The sequence below is a fragment of the Sander lucioperca genome, chromosome 1, assembly GCF_008315115.2.
Source record: "Sander lucioperca isolate FBNREF2018 chromosome 1, SLUC_FBN_1.2, whole genome shotgun sequence".
NCBI lineage: Eukaryota > Metazoa > Chordata > Actinopteri > Perciformes > Percidae > Sander > Sander lucioperca.
The window spans coordinates 17352317-17370041 of record NC_050173.1 but is presented as its reverse complement, the minus strand read 5'-3'; the positions used below and the strand labels follow the sequence as shown (position 1 = coordinate 17370041).

General features: G+C 42.0%; 1 protein-coding gene and 1 long non-coding RNA gene across 6 annotated transcripts; one reads left to right on the top strand and one right to left on the bottom strand.

Moving 5' to 3' along the window:
- Nucleotides 1-101: 101 nt before the first annotated feature.
- Nucleotides 102-17579, top strand: pabpn1 (poly(A) binding protein, nuclear 1). 5 transcript variants are annotated; one of them, XM_035999664.1, is made up of 8 exons: nt 102-582; nt 4320-4428; nt 5465-5532; nt 7636-7742; nt 9131-9218; nt 12069-12220; nt 17190-17414; nt 17453-17579. In XM_035999664.1, the coding sequence occupies exons 1-7, from the start codon at nt 448-450 to the stop codon at nt 17383-17385; spliced, it is 855 nt and encodes a 284-aa protein (XP_035855557.1). In that variant the 5' UTR covers nt 102-447; the 3' UTR covers nt 17386-17414; nt 17453-17579. The 5 variants fall into 5 exon arrangements, with proteins under 5 accessions (XP_035855557.1, XP_035855561.1, XP_035855554.1 ...); XM_035999668.1 differs by having other exon boundaries at nt 17190-17434; nt 17478-17579; XM_035999661.1 differs by having other exon boundaries at nt 17190-17579.
- LOC116046299 lies at nt 9154-9418 on the bottom strand. The gene is made up of 2 exons (XR_004104101.1): nt 9304-9418; nt 9154-9240 (listed from the first exon to the last, which is right to left on the bottom strand). It is a non-coding gene; the product is annotated as an uncharacterized LOC116046299 (long non-coding RNA).
- Nucleotides 17580-17725: the final 146 nt, after the last annotated feature.

Below are 17725 nucleotides of genomic sequence, written 5' to 3'. Positions count from 1 at the left end.
TTATCCAATAGGAGCGCGCTAAATACCAAAGAGGTTTGTCTAGAATCATCCTCTGACGAATAGGATTGAGAGTTTTACGCCCGCAGTGATACATGACTCCGCCCCCGGCTTCCATTTCTGAACTGAAGGGAAGCCGCCGCTCTCGCGTAGAGTCCTCGCCTTTTTTATATACTAATTTAAGTAAATAAACTAGGTTATCTGTCGTAAATTAGGACCATTGCTTTAAGGTATTGAGTAAAACAGCAGTTCTTGTTCATCGTGGTATGCTGTTTGAGTAGTGGCTTGAACTGTAGCTAGCATTTTATTCCCCATTTTAACTTTACTAAGCGGCGTTTTCCGCCGTTTTTTTCTTTTCACCGCCCCGCTCACTCTACCCCCTTGTGCGTGAGTAGGGGCCTGCAACGTTGGTTTGGCCACGAGGCGCGTCGGTACAGTTGGAACAGGGCGATGGCGGAGTTCGGTAACGGACTGGCGGAGGAATCCCTACTAGATTCAGACCCCGGACATCCCGAGCTGGAAGACCCGGGTGTCGGTGACGAAGAACCGGGGTTAGAAGAGGGAGAGGCCGCAATTGAAGACCCGGTAAGTGAAGGGCATTGTTTCAGCTGTGAGAGCCCACATGCATACCAGGACACGTTATGACCGAAGCGGAGTAACGTTAGGGATAGCAGGCAAGAAATGTCTTGATAGTTTTCCAGAAATCTCGGGCACACATGCTGTGTGCGTTACTGCTATTGCCAGGTCGATATTAACCGCCATTGTGGTTCACGCAGTGCAGTATAAATGGGTGGTGACATGCGTGGTGTCGGCAGCCATCTTGGCGCAACAGCGGCGCAAGTTTCTCTGCGCCAGGGAGCAGCTCGAGCTGTTGGGGGGGGCGGAAATCCTCGTCTCAAAAATGCGAGACAGAGATGCAGGAGACAGTCAGGGGCGAGGGTAGGACAGGCCGCCGCCATTAGCCGCAGTTCTGCGAGTCTACCTGTTTGAGAAGGCGACCTACTTACGGTAATTGCATATTTTATTCAATTTACCTTCACCATTATGCTGGCTGCTGCTGCATTTCAGGCACCGGTGTGAGCCTAAAAAAATGACCGAGCATCAGCAGGCTAACATTAGCTTATCGCACGCACCAGCATCAAGTGCTGCAGCTAAAATGACCGGTGGACAGCCGTAATCACTAGTCACGAGATAAAACCTTAAAATACTATTTGCCTGCTAGCTAGACTAATAGCATGCCACAGCAGGACACTGACGTGCTAGCAAGCTAGCTGGTTTAACAAAGCTAGGGTGGAGATGGCAGACATGCACCTGATTATCTTTGTCTTATTTTGGACGACGGTTGGTATCGCGCATCAGTGGAACATAGGATTTGCATTAGCTTTATGATGGTTCAAGATGCACAATCAGCATTAGTGGGCCCAATTTTCATTTTCCAGCACCTGCACACTCACTCATATTCCCTGATGTCTATGCAGCATGTCCAGGTGGGTTTTTAGGTTGTAGTGCTGTCAGTTGGGCAGTGAGAGCGCGGCATACAACGCAGGAGGAGGGGGTTGCGGTATTTGAGGGGCTGGGTTTGCATCCTTCAATGTTTTGCCAGAGCAAGGAGAATCGGAGAAGGGAGGGGAGTGAAAAAGCTTGCACTGAATATGCGACAAAAATAGTGTCAGTGTCGGATGGCATATTTTTTAATAATCTTGCTGTAAACGTGGATTGCTTTCACCACTTCCATGATCTCGACATCGACTATGATTCATGCAGATAAAGGTTGGAGGGCTGAGAAATGATGGGGCCATTATCATCACATGCAGTGTGTCACCGTGCATTCCCCCCCCCCTCTGGTGAGAGGACCTGAATTTAATATGGTCTGTCTGTGTCACTGCACCCAGTTGTACAAAGAGCCTTTACATTTCAAATCCTTTCAGCACAGGCACCAGCCCTGGGTGAAGCTGGAATGACTCCCACTGTGCTGCAGTGCACCACTGTCAGACAGGAGGGTCCGCTCCCACGTGGGGACACAGCCAGCTCTCTATTCACTATAGGAATATTTAATTTTTTGGCAGTGATAGTGGGCTTCACTATGTCTTCTGTCCTCAGACCTGATCATCGGCACCGCCCCAAATGCATTTCCAGTTACTTCCCAAAAGGTCTAAATTGAATTTCAGTTGTAGTGGAGCTGCAGCAAATCAATTCCCTTATTGATTAATACACAAATTATTTATTCACATGTTCATTGTCAAAATAAATTAATAGCAAATGCTTATGTGGGTGCATGAGCCCGTGGTGATGTCAGTTAGAACTATTGTATTTATAAAATAGAAATAACCACATTCACATTTGTGTATGTACATGGTAAACAACAAAACAAATGTCTTGAAATTAGTTATGGCTACTTGTGTTTACAAATGGTTTTACTCGTTATTTGGATTGTGTGTTGTATCCATTTAATGCTGTCTTTGAACATGGGCTTTATAGTCATTGAGAAGTGACAGGAAACATGAACTGAGCGTGCCATACTGATTCATCACTTTGGTTTTAAGCTGTAGGAGGCAGCTACTGTACTGCCCGATTAAGGCTGTATGGTAAAAGAAATAATGTGGAGGATTAGAGGCATTGCCACTAGAGTGAAGGGTCAGGGCCAGTCAGACAGTACATTTTTAGATGGACGTAGTCAAAATGTGTGGGTTTTTTGATTTGGGCAGAAACAACTAGGGATGCAGCTAGCGGTTATTTTAGTAATTGAGTATTCTACCGATTATTCCATCGATTGATCGAGTAATCGGATAAAAATACTTTTGTTTTATTGAAGAGCAAGAATATACAATAGTTTGGTTTAATTTTCGGAAAAAAGCAACATTGTTATTGCCTACATTGCTTACAATATCATCTCTCAAAAAATAAACATTAAGTGCCATATTACATTGTTTTGAAAGAAAACATTTTCTGAAATGCAATAACAACCTCAAACTAAGGCGTAAATTAAACATACATAAATATTACCTTGAGTTGTGGAACTTAACTTTCAGAACTACAAGTTTATACCGGAGACTGATCTGTATATAGGCCTATATGTAAATATTAGTTATACTCAACCTATTTTCATTTATATATTTGATTACAATGTCACACAACTCTGTTACACTTATGCTAGTAGATTGTTGGATGATTAAGTTAGACTCGATGTTTTCTGTTGAGATGCTTAAGCATTGACGTTGTGCTATTATTGTGGTAAGCTAGTTCGATTTTTCGTTTTAATTACATTTGAACTGATTCCAAACTTTGGACGCTTGCTGTCGTTTTCTCCAGCCTGTCTCTTCTCTTACCCCCAATTTCCACCGGTTGCGGAACGTCTGCGGATCCGCTCCGGAACGGCAGCGGAGTCATTAGGTTTCCATTAAAGTCAATGTGTACATTTCCACTGACTGCAGAACGGCTGCGTTCCGACTCTGGCGATCCGCAGCCCTCCGGAGCAGAAACACAGAGCTTCTATTTTTGCCGGACGCCGGAGAGCTCCGCAGCAGTTCAGCACAGGGGATAATAGTGCGGGACAGGAAGTCGAGCATAGAAACAAAATGAAATATCCGTTTAATTTTCAAAATAAAATACACCGTGCTCACGGCGGATCATATTTCCCTGCACTACACCTTGAAAACACAGCACAGAGTTGTTTCCCCTCTACTCCTCTGGATGGAAACAATCTGTTTTTTTGCGAGATGTCGTGGGTCCTCGTGACTACAGCTGTCAGTTATGGCCGCAGCCGTGGCGCAACAAATCCGGACCTGGTGGGTATTGAAGGACGGCGGAGTACGCAGCGGAGCCGGTCCGCAGACGTTCTGCATGCGGTGGAAATCCCCAGTTAGTAACACTAACTATTCACTATTTACACTGGCGTCAGCCCGTTGGCGACAGTAATGGTCATCCGTGCGGAAACACCGTGAGCTATACAACGTTGGTAACCTTGATAAACGAAGCTTCGAGGCGGATTTTTAGTAATCGAATTATTCGAGTTACTCGAGGAATCGTTTCAACCCTAGAAACAACGCACACACTTGCTGCTTTTTAGATTGAGGTCATGTTATGACAGCACCGTCACTTACACCCGTTTTGTCATCTCCTTGCTACTGTGCCATCTTCCCTAGTGTTTCACATTTGTTGATTACATTTTCATGGCTAGATTTGGTAGTTTGTAAGCACTTGTTAGCATAGCGTAACTGTCATCCACATTGTGTGATTATAACACTTGTGATTAATGTTTCGGTGAGTTGTATTGTGCTCATGATGGACTGACGGCTCTAATGAGATTTGTGTCTGTGTTTCAGGAGCTGGAGGCAATCAAAGCCCGGGTGAGAGAGATGGAGGAAGAGGCAGAGAAGCTGAAGGAGCTCCAGAACGAGGTGGAGAAACAGATGAATCTCAGCCCCCCACCAGGTGTGTTTTTGTGAGGGGGAGACCTCTTCTTTGTTGTATGTTGACGTCACTGTGTTTGTGTACAAGCTGCTTGTAACTAATGGCCCCTAGTAGTTTTTTGCCGATGTAAACATTTTCAAACCGGTTTGATATCAAGCCAAACTTTTTTTTTTTTTTTTTTTTGGTACTGACATGCTCAGATTGTTTTTTTTTTGTCACTGAATGTGTCTGACAACATTATCGGGTTTCTGTTATCTTTCGACAATGTGGATGAGGTCGTTAGCTGCAGCCTCTCTCTCCCTCCCCTCGTCCGCTCTTCATCCGTATACTTCATCCATAGACTATGGCCTACTCTGGCTCAAATGAATACGGGCGGCCATCCAATTATATCGACCTCATCCACACTGTCAATCATTTTAAATATTGAGCCATTACATTGAAAATCTTTTAGGTAACAGGAGCCTGTCATTTCTGTAGCCTACTCCGAAACAACAGACTACCTCAATGCCTTTTTTCTCGCCTCGCGTTTCACTCTCCTCACAGCTGTCTTCGGACAAAAAGTCTTGTCCTGAGATCGATAATGTTGTCAGACACTTTTAGTAACAATCTGAACAAAACACTTTTATTGGACAAAAAGCAAGGCTCCACAATTGCCCCATTAGGTTACGTTGTAGCTCGGTCAATTCTGGACCAAATTCAAAGATTTTTGGTCACATCAGTCTATCAGACACATGACCACCACCAGCAAGTTACTATTAATGATAGCCTCTGAGTCTGAAGTAAAGCGTTGACGTTGTCATGCACGCAGAGTGTGCAGTGTGAAAAATACATTGTTGATTGGGGGGAAAAAAATGTTGAATTTTGAATATTATCTACCTGGGCGGGTCTCACTCTACCTGGGCGATGCGCCCAAGTAAAACCTATGATGGGAAACACTGGTAGATGTAGTCTATTTTACACTATGCTGTTTAAACAACACCTGTTTGGGAATATTTTGGTTTCAGTTGAAATATTTTGTTGCTCATATCAATCCATTTTTTCCCCCTCCCCTGTGCAGTCGGCCCTGTCATCATGTCCATCGAGGAAAAGATGGAAGCAGATGGCAGATCTATTTATGTCGGAAACGTGAGTAATTGTCTCATATAGATGCCATTTTGGCCACATTGTCTTGTTTCTTGTTGCAACTTTTTAGGTGACGTCAAAGAAAAATAATAGGAATGCCCGATATTGGATTTTGGCCGACATTCAATATGCCGATATTTTCAAACTAATTTTTGCCCATAATAAAATATACACATCTATTTTTTATTAAGAGAACACCAAGTCTCTCCTGTAGTACTTTTACCCTATTACTCTCATTTGTTGTAGATACAGAGACGAACAGCATTTTATTCCACCATAAATGTAGGCTGTCATTTTACAAATGTGAACATTCACCCCTGAAAAATTAGTAAATAATTTCATAAATGATATGCTAGTGCCACATTTTATTTTTAAGTAAAAGTCTAACAACTAAGCTCCATATGTTTTCTGAGCTGCAGACTTGAAGTAACTAAGTGTGTTAGTTTTAGGCTACTTTTTATAATTTGTAGCAATTGTATAACTTAATGAAAGTTGCTGTGAAAAGTTTGGATCATAAATCAATACCTAAGGAACATAAAACAAACGTGCCGGCCTGGCTAATCCCCTTCACTTACTTAAACCAGAAGCTAGCATGCAAGACGTGGGAACTCGGCTTGGGTTTTGAGGAGCAGTAGCATTTATTCACAGACAGAAACTGTACACAGACTGCACCACTACGTTCACAGCTATAGCGTTACTGCTAACTTTATACACACGACACACAAACCTCCCACTCTCTTTTTCTCTCTCTCTCTCTCTTCCCCGCACATTTGCTAACGTGTGGGCTGCAGCTGCCGCTGTGTGCGTTTAGGCTGCTTGCTAGTAGCTTCCTCCTGATACTGTTTGTGATGTGCTGGATGACGGTTTTTCATAGGAGTGATCAAATTGGTGGTGTTAAAGGATTTGACATGGCGTCCGTCTTGCATTACTTCAACCTTGCAAGTATTGCATACTGCACTCACTCAACTTTTCTTTTTTTTTTTTTTTTTACCATAAAAACGTCCAGACCTTGGACATTATAGACTCTTCTTCGGCAAGTAAGTCCAGTGCTGCGTCAAAAACTTTGTTATGGGAAGTGAGGCTCTCCCGTGTGTAGAAAAGTACCGTAAGCGGCCGCTGACACAGTGATGCACATGCTTCTCCATGGGTAGTGAAGCTCCAGTAGTCAGTGTTTTATGTTCGCTGCAGAGACAAACTAAATCACCCGATTAATGCAATGTAATCACGACATATCCCGGCCATTTTTCACCGCAGAACTACCAGCTAGCAGCCAGGCTAAAGCTAACATAGCCTAAAGAAACAAGGCGTCTGTCCCAACTAACATTATGGTTCGGAGCCGCGACGCTGGAAACGTAACACTAATCTACAACAGCAGTCTGTTTCATAACGTAATTTCCACTGATTTAAGTGCTCTTGGATACACATGCAGGCTCTGCATGCACAGCAAACCAACAATCATGATCAATTTTAATCAATTTATCAAACAACCAAAGCAGGCCCCGCTAGTCGACCACAACCTGAAATTTAGAGGAAGCAACATGCATGCATTATTAATATCATTCACTTTAGCCTGGATTGATATTATATGAATACAATGGTGTCATGTCAGTCAACCAGTGTATTTCGTCCTAATTTCCCTCTCCAAAATCACTTCAGAAGAGTAATCACAGTGCTTACTTGCTTTGGTTTTTGTAAAGCATTAAAGTTCAACAAAGACTGGTTCACATAAGAAAATTTCCTTTTTCATTTTTATTTTCTTTGTATATGCACTCCCCTACAAAATCACCCCAGTAGTTGAGAATGATTTAGTATTTCTAAGTAGGGGTAAAAATTAGTCTTTTTTTCATATCGTAATATATATCGCAGGGGGAAAAAAATATATTATATAAATATTTTTTCCAATACCGTGCAGGCCTAATTAAAAGTGACATAAAAATCTAACTTTGATTACTAACTTGGTCCAAGATGTGTGGATGTGCCAAATAGACAAACGTGTAAATGTTAAAGCATAAGCTGATTAAAAAAATGAAATCCTGATTTTTAAGTGCACATGCTCACGTATCTCAGCTCTCTCGGTGTGTAACCTTTTATCCTGTCTTTCTTCAGGTGGACTATGGTGCCACGGCAGAAGAGCTGGAGGCTCACTTTCATGGCTGCGGTTCAGTAAACAGAGTCACCATCCTATGTGACAAATACACAGGGCATCCCAAAGGGTAATATCATTATACTGTATTTTTTCATCAAGCAGTGGAGGGGTGGATGACAAGTTACTATCTTGTGTGGCAAATATTCCACAGTGTCACACTTTTGTCATAGAAACAAGACACAATCAAACTGGATGGACAAATGAATACAAATGAGTTTCACTAAAGCTGGATGGTTGAATGTGATTGTTTTTGTTAAAAAAAAAAAAAAAAAAAGCAAATACAAATGCTATCCGCGTAGAATCTTCTGTATAGGTAAAAGAAAGTTGCATTAAATCCCACCAGAAATGGCTTTTAACTTTATACAAACTTAAGTTATTCACCTTCAGGGAAATTGATTTCCTTTTACCATTTAGATGTTTGTGATCCTCTTAAATTACATTAGTGGTATGTCTATAAAGAATCAAAATACTGGTGCTGTCATGCTTTGCATGTTGCTGCTTTTTGTTTGCATTTGAGTACTTCTTTAGTTGTGTGATAAGACATTTGTTAGACGTGAAGAAATGTGTGATTTGCGCATTACCCTGGATAAGTGACCTAAGGGGCCATCAGAGTCCTTTACACATGGCCTGTTTTGTGTGAGGAGCTTGTGTACGGTCAAGACCTTGGAGATGTTCCGAATCCTATATGGATGAGAACCGGTCTTGGCCGGGGTTTACACACATTGTCTTCCTTCTCTCTTCCCCTCCCTTACGGGTGTCAATGAAACGGCCCATTTGTGTGACGTCCTGTTGTATTCTTAAACCCCCCCCCCCCCCTCCCCAACAAAGCACAGGTAGACTTTTATATTTCAGTTACTGTTTTCCATCAGATCGTTCATAGGTTGACGTTTCCGACCGCACTTGAAGGCAGCTTTATTTCACAGGAGAGAAAGAAAAGACGAGCGAGACATAGCGAGTGCTTTGTTGTTGCAGGAAACATTCAGCTATTACACAAACTCCCAGGCAGTTCAGTGCTTGAGTTCCGTTTTATACTCTCATAATGTTTTAAGACTTTTCTGTGGCAGCGATAAAGGCAGCGATGGTTCCTGTTTACTGTACGGGACTCTCACGCCGCCTCAAACTATAGTTTAAAATACACAGACAAGTCTGATCGCCGGTTACATGACTGACCACCGCAGTGTGACGTGGGGTTGCTTTTTTCCAAAAGTTGAGTCGGACTCAACTTTTTGCCGTTTATTTTTTTTATTTTTTGAATGGAAAGACCTGCGTTTTTGTCAAACGGCCGATGCAGGCAGTCTGAATGCGGCCTTATGGTGTTATACAAGAATGTAGGTACCGTATAAAGCTGAGTGAAATGTCAGATTGGTGTTGAGAATCAAGTTTATTAATCAAAGTGAAGATTGAGCAGAAGTACACATATTCCACGTCAAGTTGATTGCTTCTTTTCTTCTTCAGGTTTGCCTATATTGAGTTTGCAGACAAAGAGTCTGTTAGGACAGCCATGGCTTTGGACGAGTCCCTTTTCAGAGGAAGGCAGATAAAGGTAAGACGTTTTGAAATTTCAACTATTACTTTTTCAACTGGGAGCTTCTAATGTTGAGATTTCAGCAGTCGTCGGTCAGAAAGACAAGAAAAGTGACACTATTGTGAGAGTAAATGAGAATTGGGTTAAAGTGACGGTTTCATTTTCTCTTAAGTGTAAACAAGATCGGTGTGTTTTTCCTGCATAGAGGAATTTTTGGTGCCTCTACCAATAAGTTCTCCAATGAATAAAGATTTTCAAAACGATTTAAATAAAATATACAGTGGTGGAAGAAGTATTCAGATCCTTTACTTCAGTAAAAGTACTAATACCACACTTTAAAAAATACTAAGTGCATTGAAAATGTTACTTAAAGTGCTCATATTGTGGTCATTTTCAGGTTCATATTTGTATTTAGAGGTTGTACCAGAATAGGTTTATGTGGTTTAATTTTCAGAAAACACCATATATTTGTTGTACTGCACATTGCTGCAGCTCCTCTTTTCACCCTGTGTGTTGAGCTCTCTGTTTTAGCTACAGAGTGAGACATCTCACTTCTGTTCCATCTTTGTTGGGAGTTGCGCATGCGCAGTAAGTACAGCTAGCTAGTCAGTTGCAGAGTATGAGGGCGTGGCACGCTAGCAGCTAGGTGAGCATTATAACATGTGTTACAAAGTACATTCGTCACGGAAGTAAAGGCTGGATTACAATAGAGCAGTTTGTGAACAGTGTTTTCTGTTGGAGATGGTAAGTCCCTTTGGGGTGGACTTTGGGCTTTTTCACTTTATAACCCTATAATGTGCACAAAAAGATAACCCAATAAAGGAAAGGGGATAAGCCAAAAAGCATAATATGAGCACTTTAAGTAAAAGTATGTAAGTATCATCAGGAAAATGTACTTAAAAGTACAAGCACTCAATGCAAATAAAAAATCCTCAAACTGGAAACAATCAAAACTGTTCTGTTTTTTAATGTACTAATCATTTCAGCTGGACTTGCAGGCCGCTATATTGTTGGGTAGTTTAATTTATGATAAAACATTGTATTTTATAAACCATGTGTTTTATGGGCAAAAATCTTAATTTGTTAAGTAACTAGTAACTAAATCTGTCAGATGAATGTAGTGGAGTAACAAGTACAATATTTCTCTCTGAAATGTAGTGGAGTAGAAGTAGAAACTGGCATGAAAAGAAAAGACTTGCGCAAAGTACAAGTACCTCAAATTTGTACGTAAGTATAGTACTTGAGTAAATGTACATCATTACATTCCACCACTGAAAATGTATATAAAAAATAATAAACCTGTGTTTTCAACAACTGAATATGACCGTAGATCCGCTGCTATAAAAACACTACTGCTACAAAAGCACTATGCTCGTTTTTTTTCCTTGTAGTAGTGATATTCATTCGCGTGGTGCTGTTTCAAGTATGTTAGTGCCAGAAACATACCCGATCACTAATGAGCAATGTCGGTACACTACTTTCGTCTATTCCACTTGTTTTTGTCCGTTGTTTCCAAACAGGAGACCTTAATGATAACGGTCTTCAAGCTCTGGCTTCTCTAGATTGGCCATGATGCTAGCTAGCGAGAGGCTTGGCTGGGATAAGTGTACTGTGTGCAATGTGTGTGTAAAGCGCTCAAAGTGCAGGGCGGAGACTAAACAAACTTCTGGTCCGCCACTTAATATATTTGTGTGGTAACAGGAAATTGAAGTATGTTCCTCACGCAAAACAAGCCTAATAATTTCTGTTAAAGATTGCATTCGGTGTACATTAGCACCGTTCCAAAAGTCCTGTTCCGGTCTGGTACAAATACATGCACCGTTACACTCCTACTATACTGGGATACAACCATATCAGCTGAGCAATAATGATACAATGAATGAATGTATTATTCACTTAAATAGGAGCCACATGCACATTTAAAGAAGTTACTTCCCCCAAAAAAAAGATACAGAAGAAGATGGAAGACTGAATCATACATGTGTTGACACAGCAGGGATAACCTAAATATTTGAAAGCCATACAAAATGCCTAAGAGCCTAACTGCATTATATTCCATTGTATTTTTATATTTTGAATTGTCCCCTGCCCCCTTTGTTTTCCTTTACATAAATAAAGACATTTACACCATAAATGAGTGTATACAAATGTATCAAAATGCTAAGTTTTTGAGGCTGGCTGGTGTTTGAATGGAAAGGCTTTATATGCCTTTGTCAATGTGGCACATGATTGGAACTAGGGCTGGGCGATATGGAGAAAATCAAATATCACGATATTTTTGACCAAATACCGCGATATTGATACCGCAACGATATTGTAATGTTGACTATTGGTGCTTTCACAAATTATTTACAGAATGAGATTTTTGATAAATAATCATCAATAATGTGGATATAATGACTGTGGATAAAGGCAAATAATAGAACAGTTACAACAGTCTGGTGAGTTCAGAAAATGACATCACTTTACTGTAATACAGCCTTTAAAACCAGGAAAAGACAACACTTATGGCATATTACGATATCCAAAATCTAAGATGATATCTAGTCTCATATCACAATATCGATATATTGCCCAGCTCTAATTAGAACCACTGAATTAAAATCATACATAGCAACCTAAATATATTTTATAATTGAAAGGAGACTTGAATAACAAATATTCAAGTCTCCTTTCAATTATAAAATATATTTATAATTATTATTAATGTTATTTAACATTTTTGGAATGAGATCTACTTCATCTCTCACTAAAATGAGCACAAATTTAAGCAGTTTTGTTGAAATCTGAAAATCTGTTTGGAGGAAAGCCACAAGATGGGTGGAGTTTAGTTAACGGAACTCCCTTGCTTGATTCTCGACTCCTCAGGTTGGCGCTAAGAGAACAAACAGACCAGGCATCAGCACCACAGACCGCGGCTTTCCACGGGCTCGGTTCCGGTCACGGGGAGGAAGCTTCTCATCACGTGCACGCTACTACAGCGGCTACACACCACCCAGAGGCAGAGGACGGGCCTTCAGGTGAGCTGACGCCGACGCCTCACTTGTGACACTGGGGGAGAACACTGCACCTGCATGCACTGCACCTCACTCAGTGTTTGCCGAAAGGAAAGGGCAGGACAGACTAGGCAGACCATCATGACCAGCCAGAATTATCAGTTGTTCTTAAAGAGGGGGGGGGGGGTTAGTAATAAATTGCTTTTTCACTCTTGACTTAAATTGGCAGGATAGTACGATGTCAGAGTTTTTAAAGTATTTATTGACCTTGATCTTTTTTTAATTTATATTATATGCTCTGTAGCACTTTGAGATTGCTGTAAATGTAAAGTGTAATACAAATACAATGTATTATTATTATTGAAGTACAGAAGGGCCAGAGCAATCAGAGCATTGTCAATGGATAGGAGGTAAAAAATAATATATATTTTAGAAAATTACTTTTAAAATAAAATACTTTTAAAATTCCTCAAATCCTGATTACAAATGAGTAAGATTTGTTAGAACTTAAATCGTATTTCATCATGCTATCGACTTTATCGAGAAATAAAGACTAATAGAAACACAGTTACATGCCATGTGGTCAGGTAAGAAATCACATCAGTTGTGGGACTGGGGGGCTCATTGCGTGCCACATCACATATAACCATTTCAGTTTAGGCAAACTGACTCGGTGCACATCAGTTTGTTCTTCCCAGGCTGTACATACACACTGCATTAGTTGTTTTGAGCTGCGTGGAGATCAGTACAGTGACTTGTAGCATTTCTTTACTCTGTTGCAGCTTTGTGGCAGTTGCTTAATGCTCCATCCCATCAGTTACATGTTCCAAACCTATCTCATTGCTGGCATTTTTGTGATCCATATTGAACAACAGAATAGGCCTGGTGTTGATCAGAGTGTTGTGCACTGGGATTCTGCTGGCTTTCTATGTAGTGTTGTGATAGGCTTCAATTCAGAGCTCTGCAGTGGGGCCCTGTGAGTCTTTTGTAGTCTAGTTTCTACCGCAAGGCCACTGCAAACAAATTTTTACAGCATGTGATTAAAACACTTGGCTACACTTTGTCTATAAATGATATGATACAAAAAAACAATCTGAGGTTCTTTTGAGGACCATTAAACAACATAATCTACTGTACCGTCCCTTTTTTTAAATGTAAACTGGCTAGCCCTTGTAGGCAGTAAGAAATCAAGGCTACAAAGAATTTCACTGGTAACTGCATGTAAGCCCTGTGGAGCCATCTTGTTTTTTTTCTGTTGAGACGACAAAGGAGGTGTGGTGCCAAACACTTTGCTCAGCATGCCAACTTCCCCACACATGCACTGAGCTTTGAGACTGAGAGATTCTGATTTGATTATCCCTGAAAAGCATCTGTACATTCAGGCCGTTGCTTACTACTTAATGTTTAACAAAGAACATTTTCCAGATGAGAGTGCAGCAGTTACATGGACATTTTTTATCTTCATGTTTTCCCTTGCTTTTGACTCGTATTTGGGCAATGAATTCCCATTTCAGCAAGGCTGCCTTTTTAAAATAACCACAGGAAAGGGTTACATCCCTATTCATTCCTTTGTGTGAGAAAGTGTCTGAACCTCAAGGTCAGAATCTCTCTAATCACTCTGTGTACTCCCACACATACCAAGAAACCCGAACCCTGCCAGTTTACTCACTGGGATTTGGCCCGAGCTGCAGGACAAGGCACACAAAGAGTTGGGGAGAAGCTGAGGGGTTGTTGATATTAAAGTGTCCAGAAGCTGAAAGTGCTGATAGTAATGGGTAGTTGACTAGCTGGAAGACTCCAAGCATTATTTGCATTTTATTTTGAAGGCTGTAAGTTGTTGGTTTGTATGCGTAGGTAAGACTTATTGTGATCGTTGAACTTTAAAGTTCTGTCTGACTGATTTGCAGTTATGTGAACGTAATGGAAGTAAGATTTGACATCTCGTATCAAAAGGCTGTGCTAAAAAAAACAAAACGGTTAACGGTCTTGAATAATACGTCAGTCAGATGGAACCTGGCAGTTCCTAGGTCATTAAATGATTTTTGTTGCCAATAGTAATTTGACTGTGACTGTACTCATAATCATAGAAAACACCCTGTATAGAGTATAACTGATAACCACATAGTGCATCTTTCCATTATTTAACAGCATTGGTTAATGTGTTCTAATCACCCACAGAGAATAGCATGCAGTGAGCAGCGTTGTTCCACTTGAAATGGCCTTGACCGCTTCTTGCAGAGGAGAGCAGAAGGGCTGTCTGGTTGCTACATTAGAAATTCATACTTAAGTCTGTGCTGCAGTTGAACAGAATCGGGCTATGATCTGAACCAAATAACACTTTTTTTTCACTCGTGCCTTGTCTTGTCGTTGGAACACATCCATGGTGAAGAAAAACACAAAATCTTTGCATGACCCATTGTGTGCTTGGGAAGATTGCAGTGCTTGGCTGTGGCCATGCAATCACAGTCCAAGAGATGCGTTTCGTTAACGTATAAGTGTCGCAGGGCTTACCATTGTTTATAAGAATTAAGACTCAAGGCCACAGCAAGTGTTTTTCTGTGCAGGCTAAAGTACAGCCTTGTCTGCCAGGATTTAATAGCATTAAAGGACCACACAGCCAACTAGTGGCCTCTGTCTACCACCTCAAATCCTTGCACCCTGACTAAAAGCCTGTGAATAAAGAGTCGTCCATGTTTACATGCACTTAAGAAATTGGCCTATGGCTGCAAAAAGTACTTTCTCCGGTATTGCATCCATTAACATCGTTATTGTCATCTTCCCAAGTTAGCATGGTGAAAAGCCAAGATTTTGATGTGAGCCAGAAGATGATACTGTACTCATGATGTGGAAGAACCTTTTGGCTTTTCTGTGCCTATGTAGAGTGTATGTCCCTGCATGTACATGAACCCCCTCCCCCCCCTCCCTCCTCCCCCCCCACGCGCGCACACACACACACACACACACACACACACACACACACACACACACACACACACACACACACACACACACACACATACATATATACATATACACATATACACATACTCCAACCCAGATTCACCTTTACAGCATTCACTTCCAGAAACGAGGGTTCATTACTGCAGCCTGACCTCAGCATCTAGCCTGACAACCACTGGCTTCAGACCCAGTGTGACATTTTTTGTTTGTTGCCACTGAATGATGTGTGTATGTGAGAAAGAGAACATGATGTGTGGAAGGTTTGCTGCTGCCTGTCTTCTGTATACGTGTCGGGCAGTGTTTTGAGTGTATAAGAATGGTGCAGTTGTAAGTCCTGTCCCCCAAATTGTCGTGTGTGTGTGCACTGTGTCTTGCTGGGGGTATATGTGTGGTGCTGTTTGTCCTCAAGGTCTTTCCCCACAGTGACCCCAGAGGCGGCTCTCGCAGAGAGAGAGAGAGAGAAAGAGGGAGAGAGAGTGCCTTCGCTGACCCCTCACACCCACACACTAATCACTATTCCAATATCTGGAAGTCAAACCCTTTTCCTCTCTTGACAAAGCTGCTTTCAGCTTCTTTCATCACTGTAGGCTATTCTTCCAGACTGATTTGTTGTACCACAACACAGGGTGAGATCAAAGGCCCAATACCGTTAAGATGGTATGTCGATATAGTCATTTGTGTCATTCATTTTGATATAAATATATTCTTTCCCCCTTCAGTTTGCAGACCCTTTCTCTGGCCACAATCACACACACATATACACACACACACACATACATACATATATATACTATATAATATCACACCAGGAAATTGGTGTCAGTCTTTTTAAGCCAGCCAGAAAAAAAACTCACCCTCTTTTTCTCTCTCTTTTCCAGGGGCCGAGGGCGAACAACATCGTGGTATTCCCCTTACTAAACACCCCCCTCCCTCCCCGACACTCCCTTACTATCAACCCTCTCCCCTCTCTGTTCCCATTTAAAAAAAAAAAAAAACCCACACAGAATGAAAAAAGTCCTCCCCTTCCCCAACAATAAAAGAAGAGAACCCCAGAAGAGGGAAAAAAAGACAAAAAAAAACAAAAAAAAAAAAACCTTCTCCTGGACAGAGAGACTGACTGGCCGCAGTGTGCGATTGTGTGTGAGTGCGTGTGCGGAGGTTGATGCAGTCACACCTGGTAAGGTATAAGTTGGCCATTGGGGAAAGAATACAGTGGCAGATTTCTTTGTTTTTTGTTGGTTTTGAGGGGAGGGAAGGGGGGGGGGGGGGAGAGAAGATGGTGGTATCTCAGGCTGCAGATGTGTCTCCTTTGGTCTGGCTGTGACCTCCTGCTTTCACACCATCACCAACACAGCCCACCCACTCACCCTCCACCACCACCAAAACAAGAGAAAAAAAAAAAAAAAAAAAAAAAGAAAACAAACATGGGAGGAAAACAGCATCAAGAAAATATACTGTTTATTATTTTTTTGTTTTGTTTAATGTACCGTACATATGTAAACTTCCACTAGCCAGAGTATTTGTTGTTGTGTTTTAAGTTTGTGGTTTGGAGTATATCATTACCTCCCCACCTCTCCCTCAACCCCTCTTGTATCTGCCGTTTTCTACCTCTCACCCCTACCCTCGCTGCATTTTATAACTCATGCTTTTCTTCCCCCTGCCTCCCCTCTTTGGCTCATCACACCATGGATTGTGACTTTATTTTTTTTCTTTCTCTGGACAGTGATGGTCCTTCAGTGTTCGATGGGATTGTACATGCATAGATATTTTTTTTTTTTTTGTTCTCGTGGGCGGGGTTCCTCCTGCTGCCACCTCCCCGTCTCTCCTCCATACCTGTCACCTCCAACTCAGGCATGGCCACAGCTCGTTTTATTCTTTTGACAGGCATCAATGTTTTTATTTCGTGCAACCCCCTCCATCCCCCCCCACCCCTTTTCCCCCCGCTCTCCCTCTGTGCTCCTTGTCTCCCGTCTCTCCTCCTTCCCCTCCCCGGTCCTCTCTCTGTATATTAGACCACTTCTTGTCGTTTCAGGTTTCAGGACCAGTGGAGGCTGACGACCCCTCCCCAGGTGGCACAGGCCCCCCCCACTGTCTCCGCAGCGTCTCTCTCTCTCTCTGCTCCCGCTATGCACACTCACCCCATCCTGTCCGTGTGGGGGGGCGGGGGAGGGGGGCAGGGTGACCACAGGCCCGCCGCAGGGGGCATTTACTACAACAGCAAACGCTGACGATGCTTTTAGTCCCTTTTCACACACTTGGTCTCTCTCTCACACACACACACACACACACACACACACACACACTCACACCTGTTCAACATACACCACAGCACACTGCAATACACACAGCATCTACCAGGCAGCCAATCCAACACATGATTTATATACAGATATACTGAGTGGCAGGCAAATTTGCGTGCGAGTGAGGAAGGCAGGACCAGAGACAAGGGTATTTTTTTGGGGTGTACAGTGCGGACCTTAAGGCACTCCCTTTCTCTGACGCGCAGTGCAGTCACGGCTTGTCTGAGGAAGGCTGACGAACTAACAGCTTTGATTATTAATTTAATAA

Excerpts from the sequence above, each read along its gene's own strand:
- pabpn1 (XM_035999664.1), top strand. The coding sequence starts at position 448 with ATGGCGGAGTTCGGTAACGGACTGGCGGAGGAATCCCTACTAGATTCA. Across the intron at positions 7,743-9,130 it reads TACACAGGGCATCCCAAAGG|GTTTGCCTATATTGAGTTTG; the intron begins GTAATATCATTA and ends TTTCTTCTTCAG. Across the intron at positions 12,221-17,189 it reads GGCAGAGGACGGGCCTTCAG|GTTTCAGGACCAGTGGAGGC; the intron begins GTGAGCTGACGC and ends TTGTCGTTTCAG.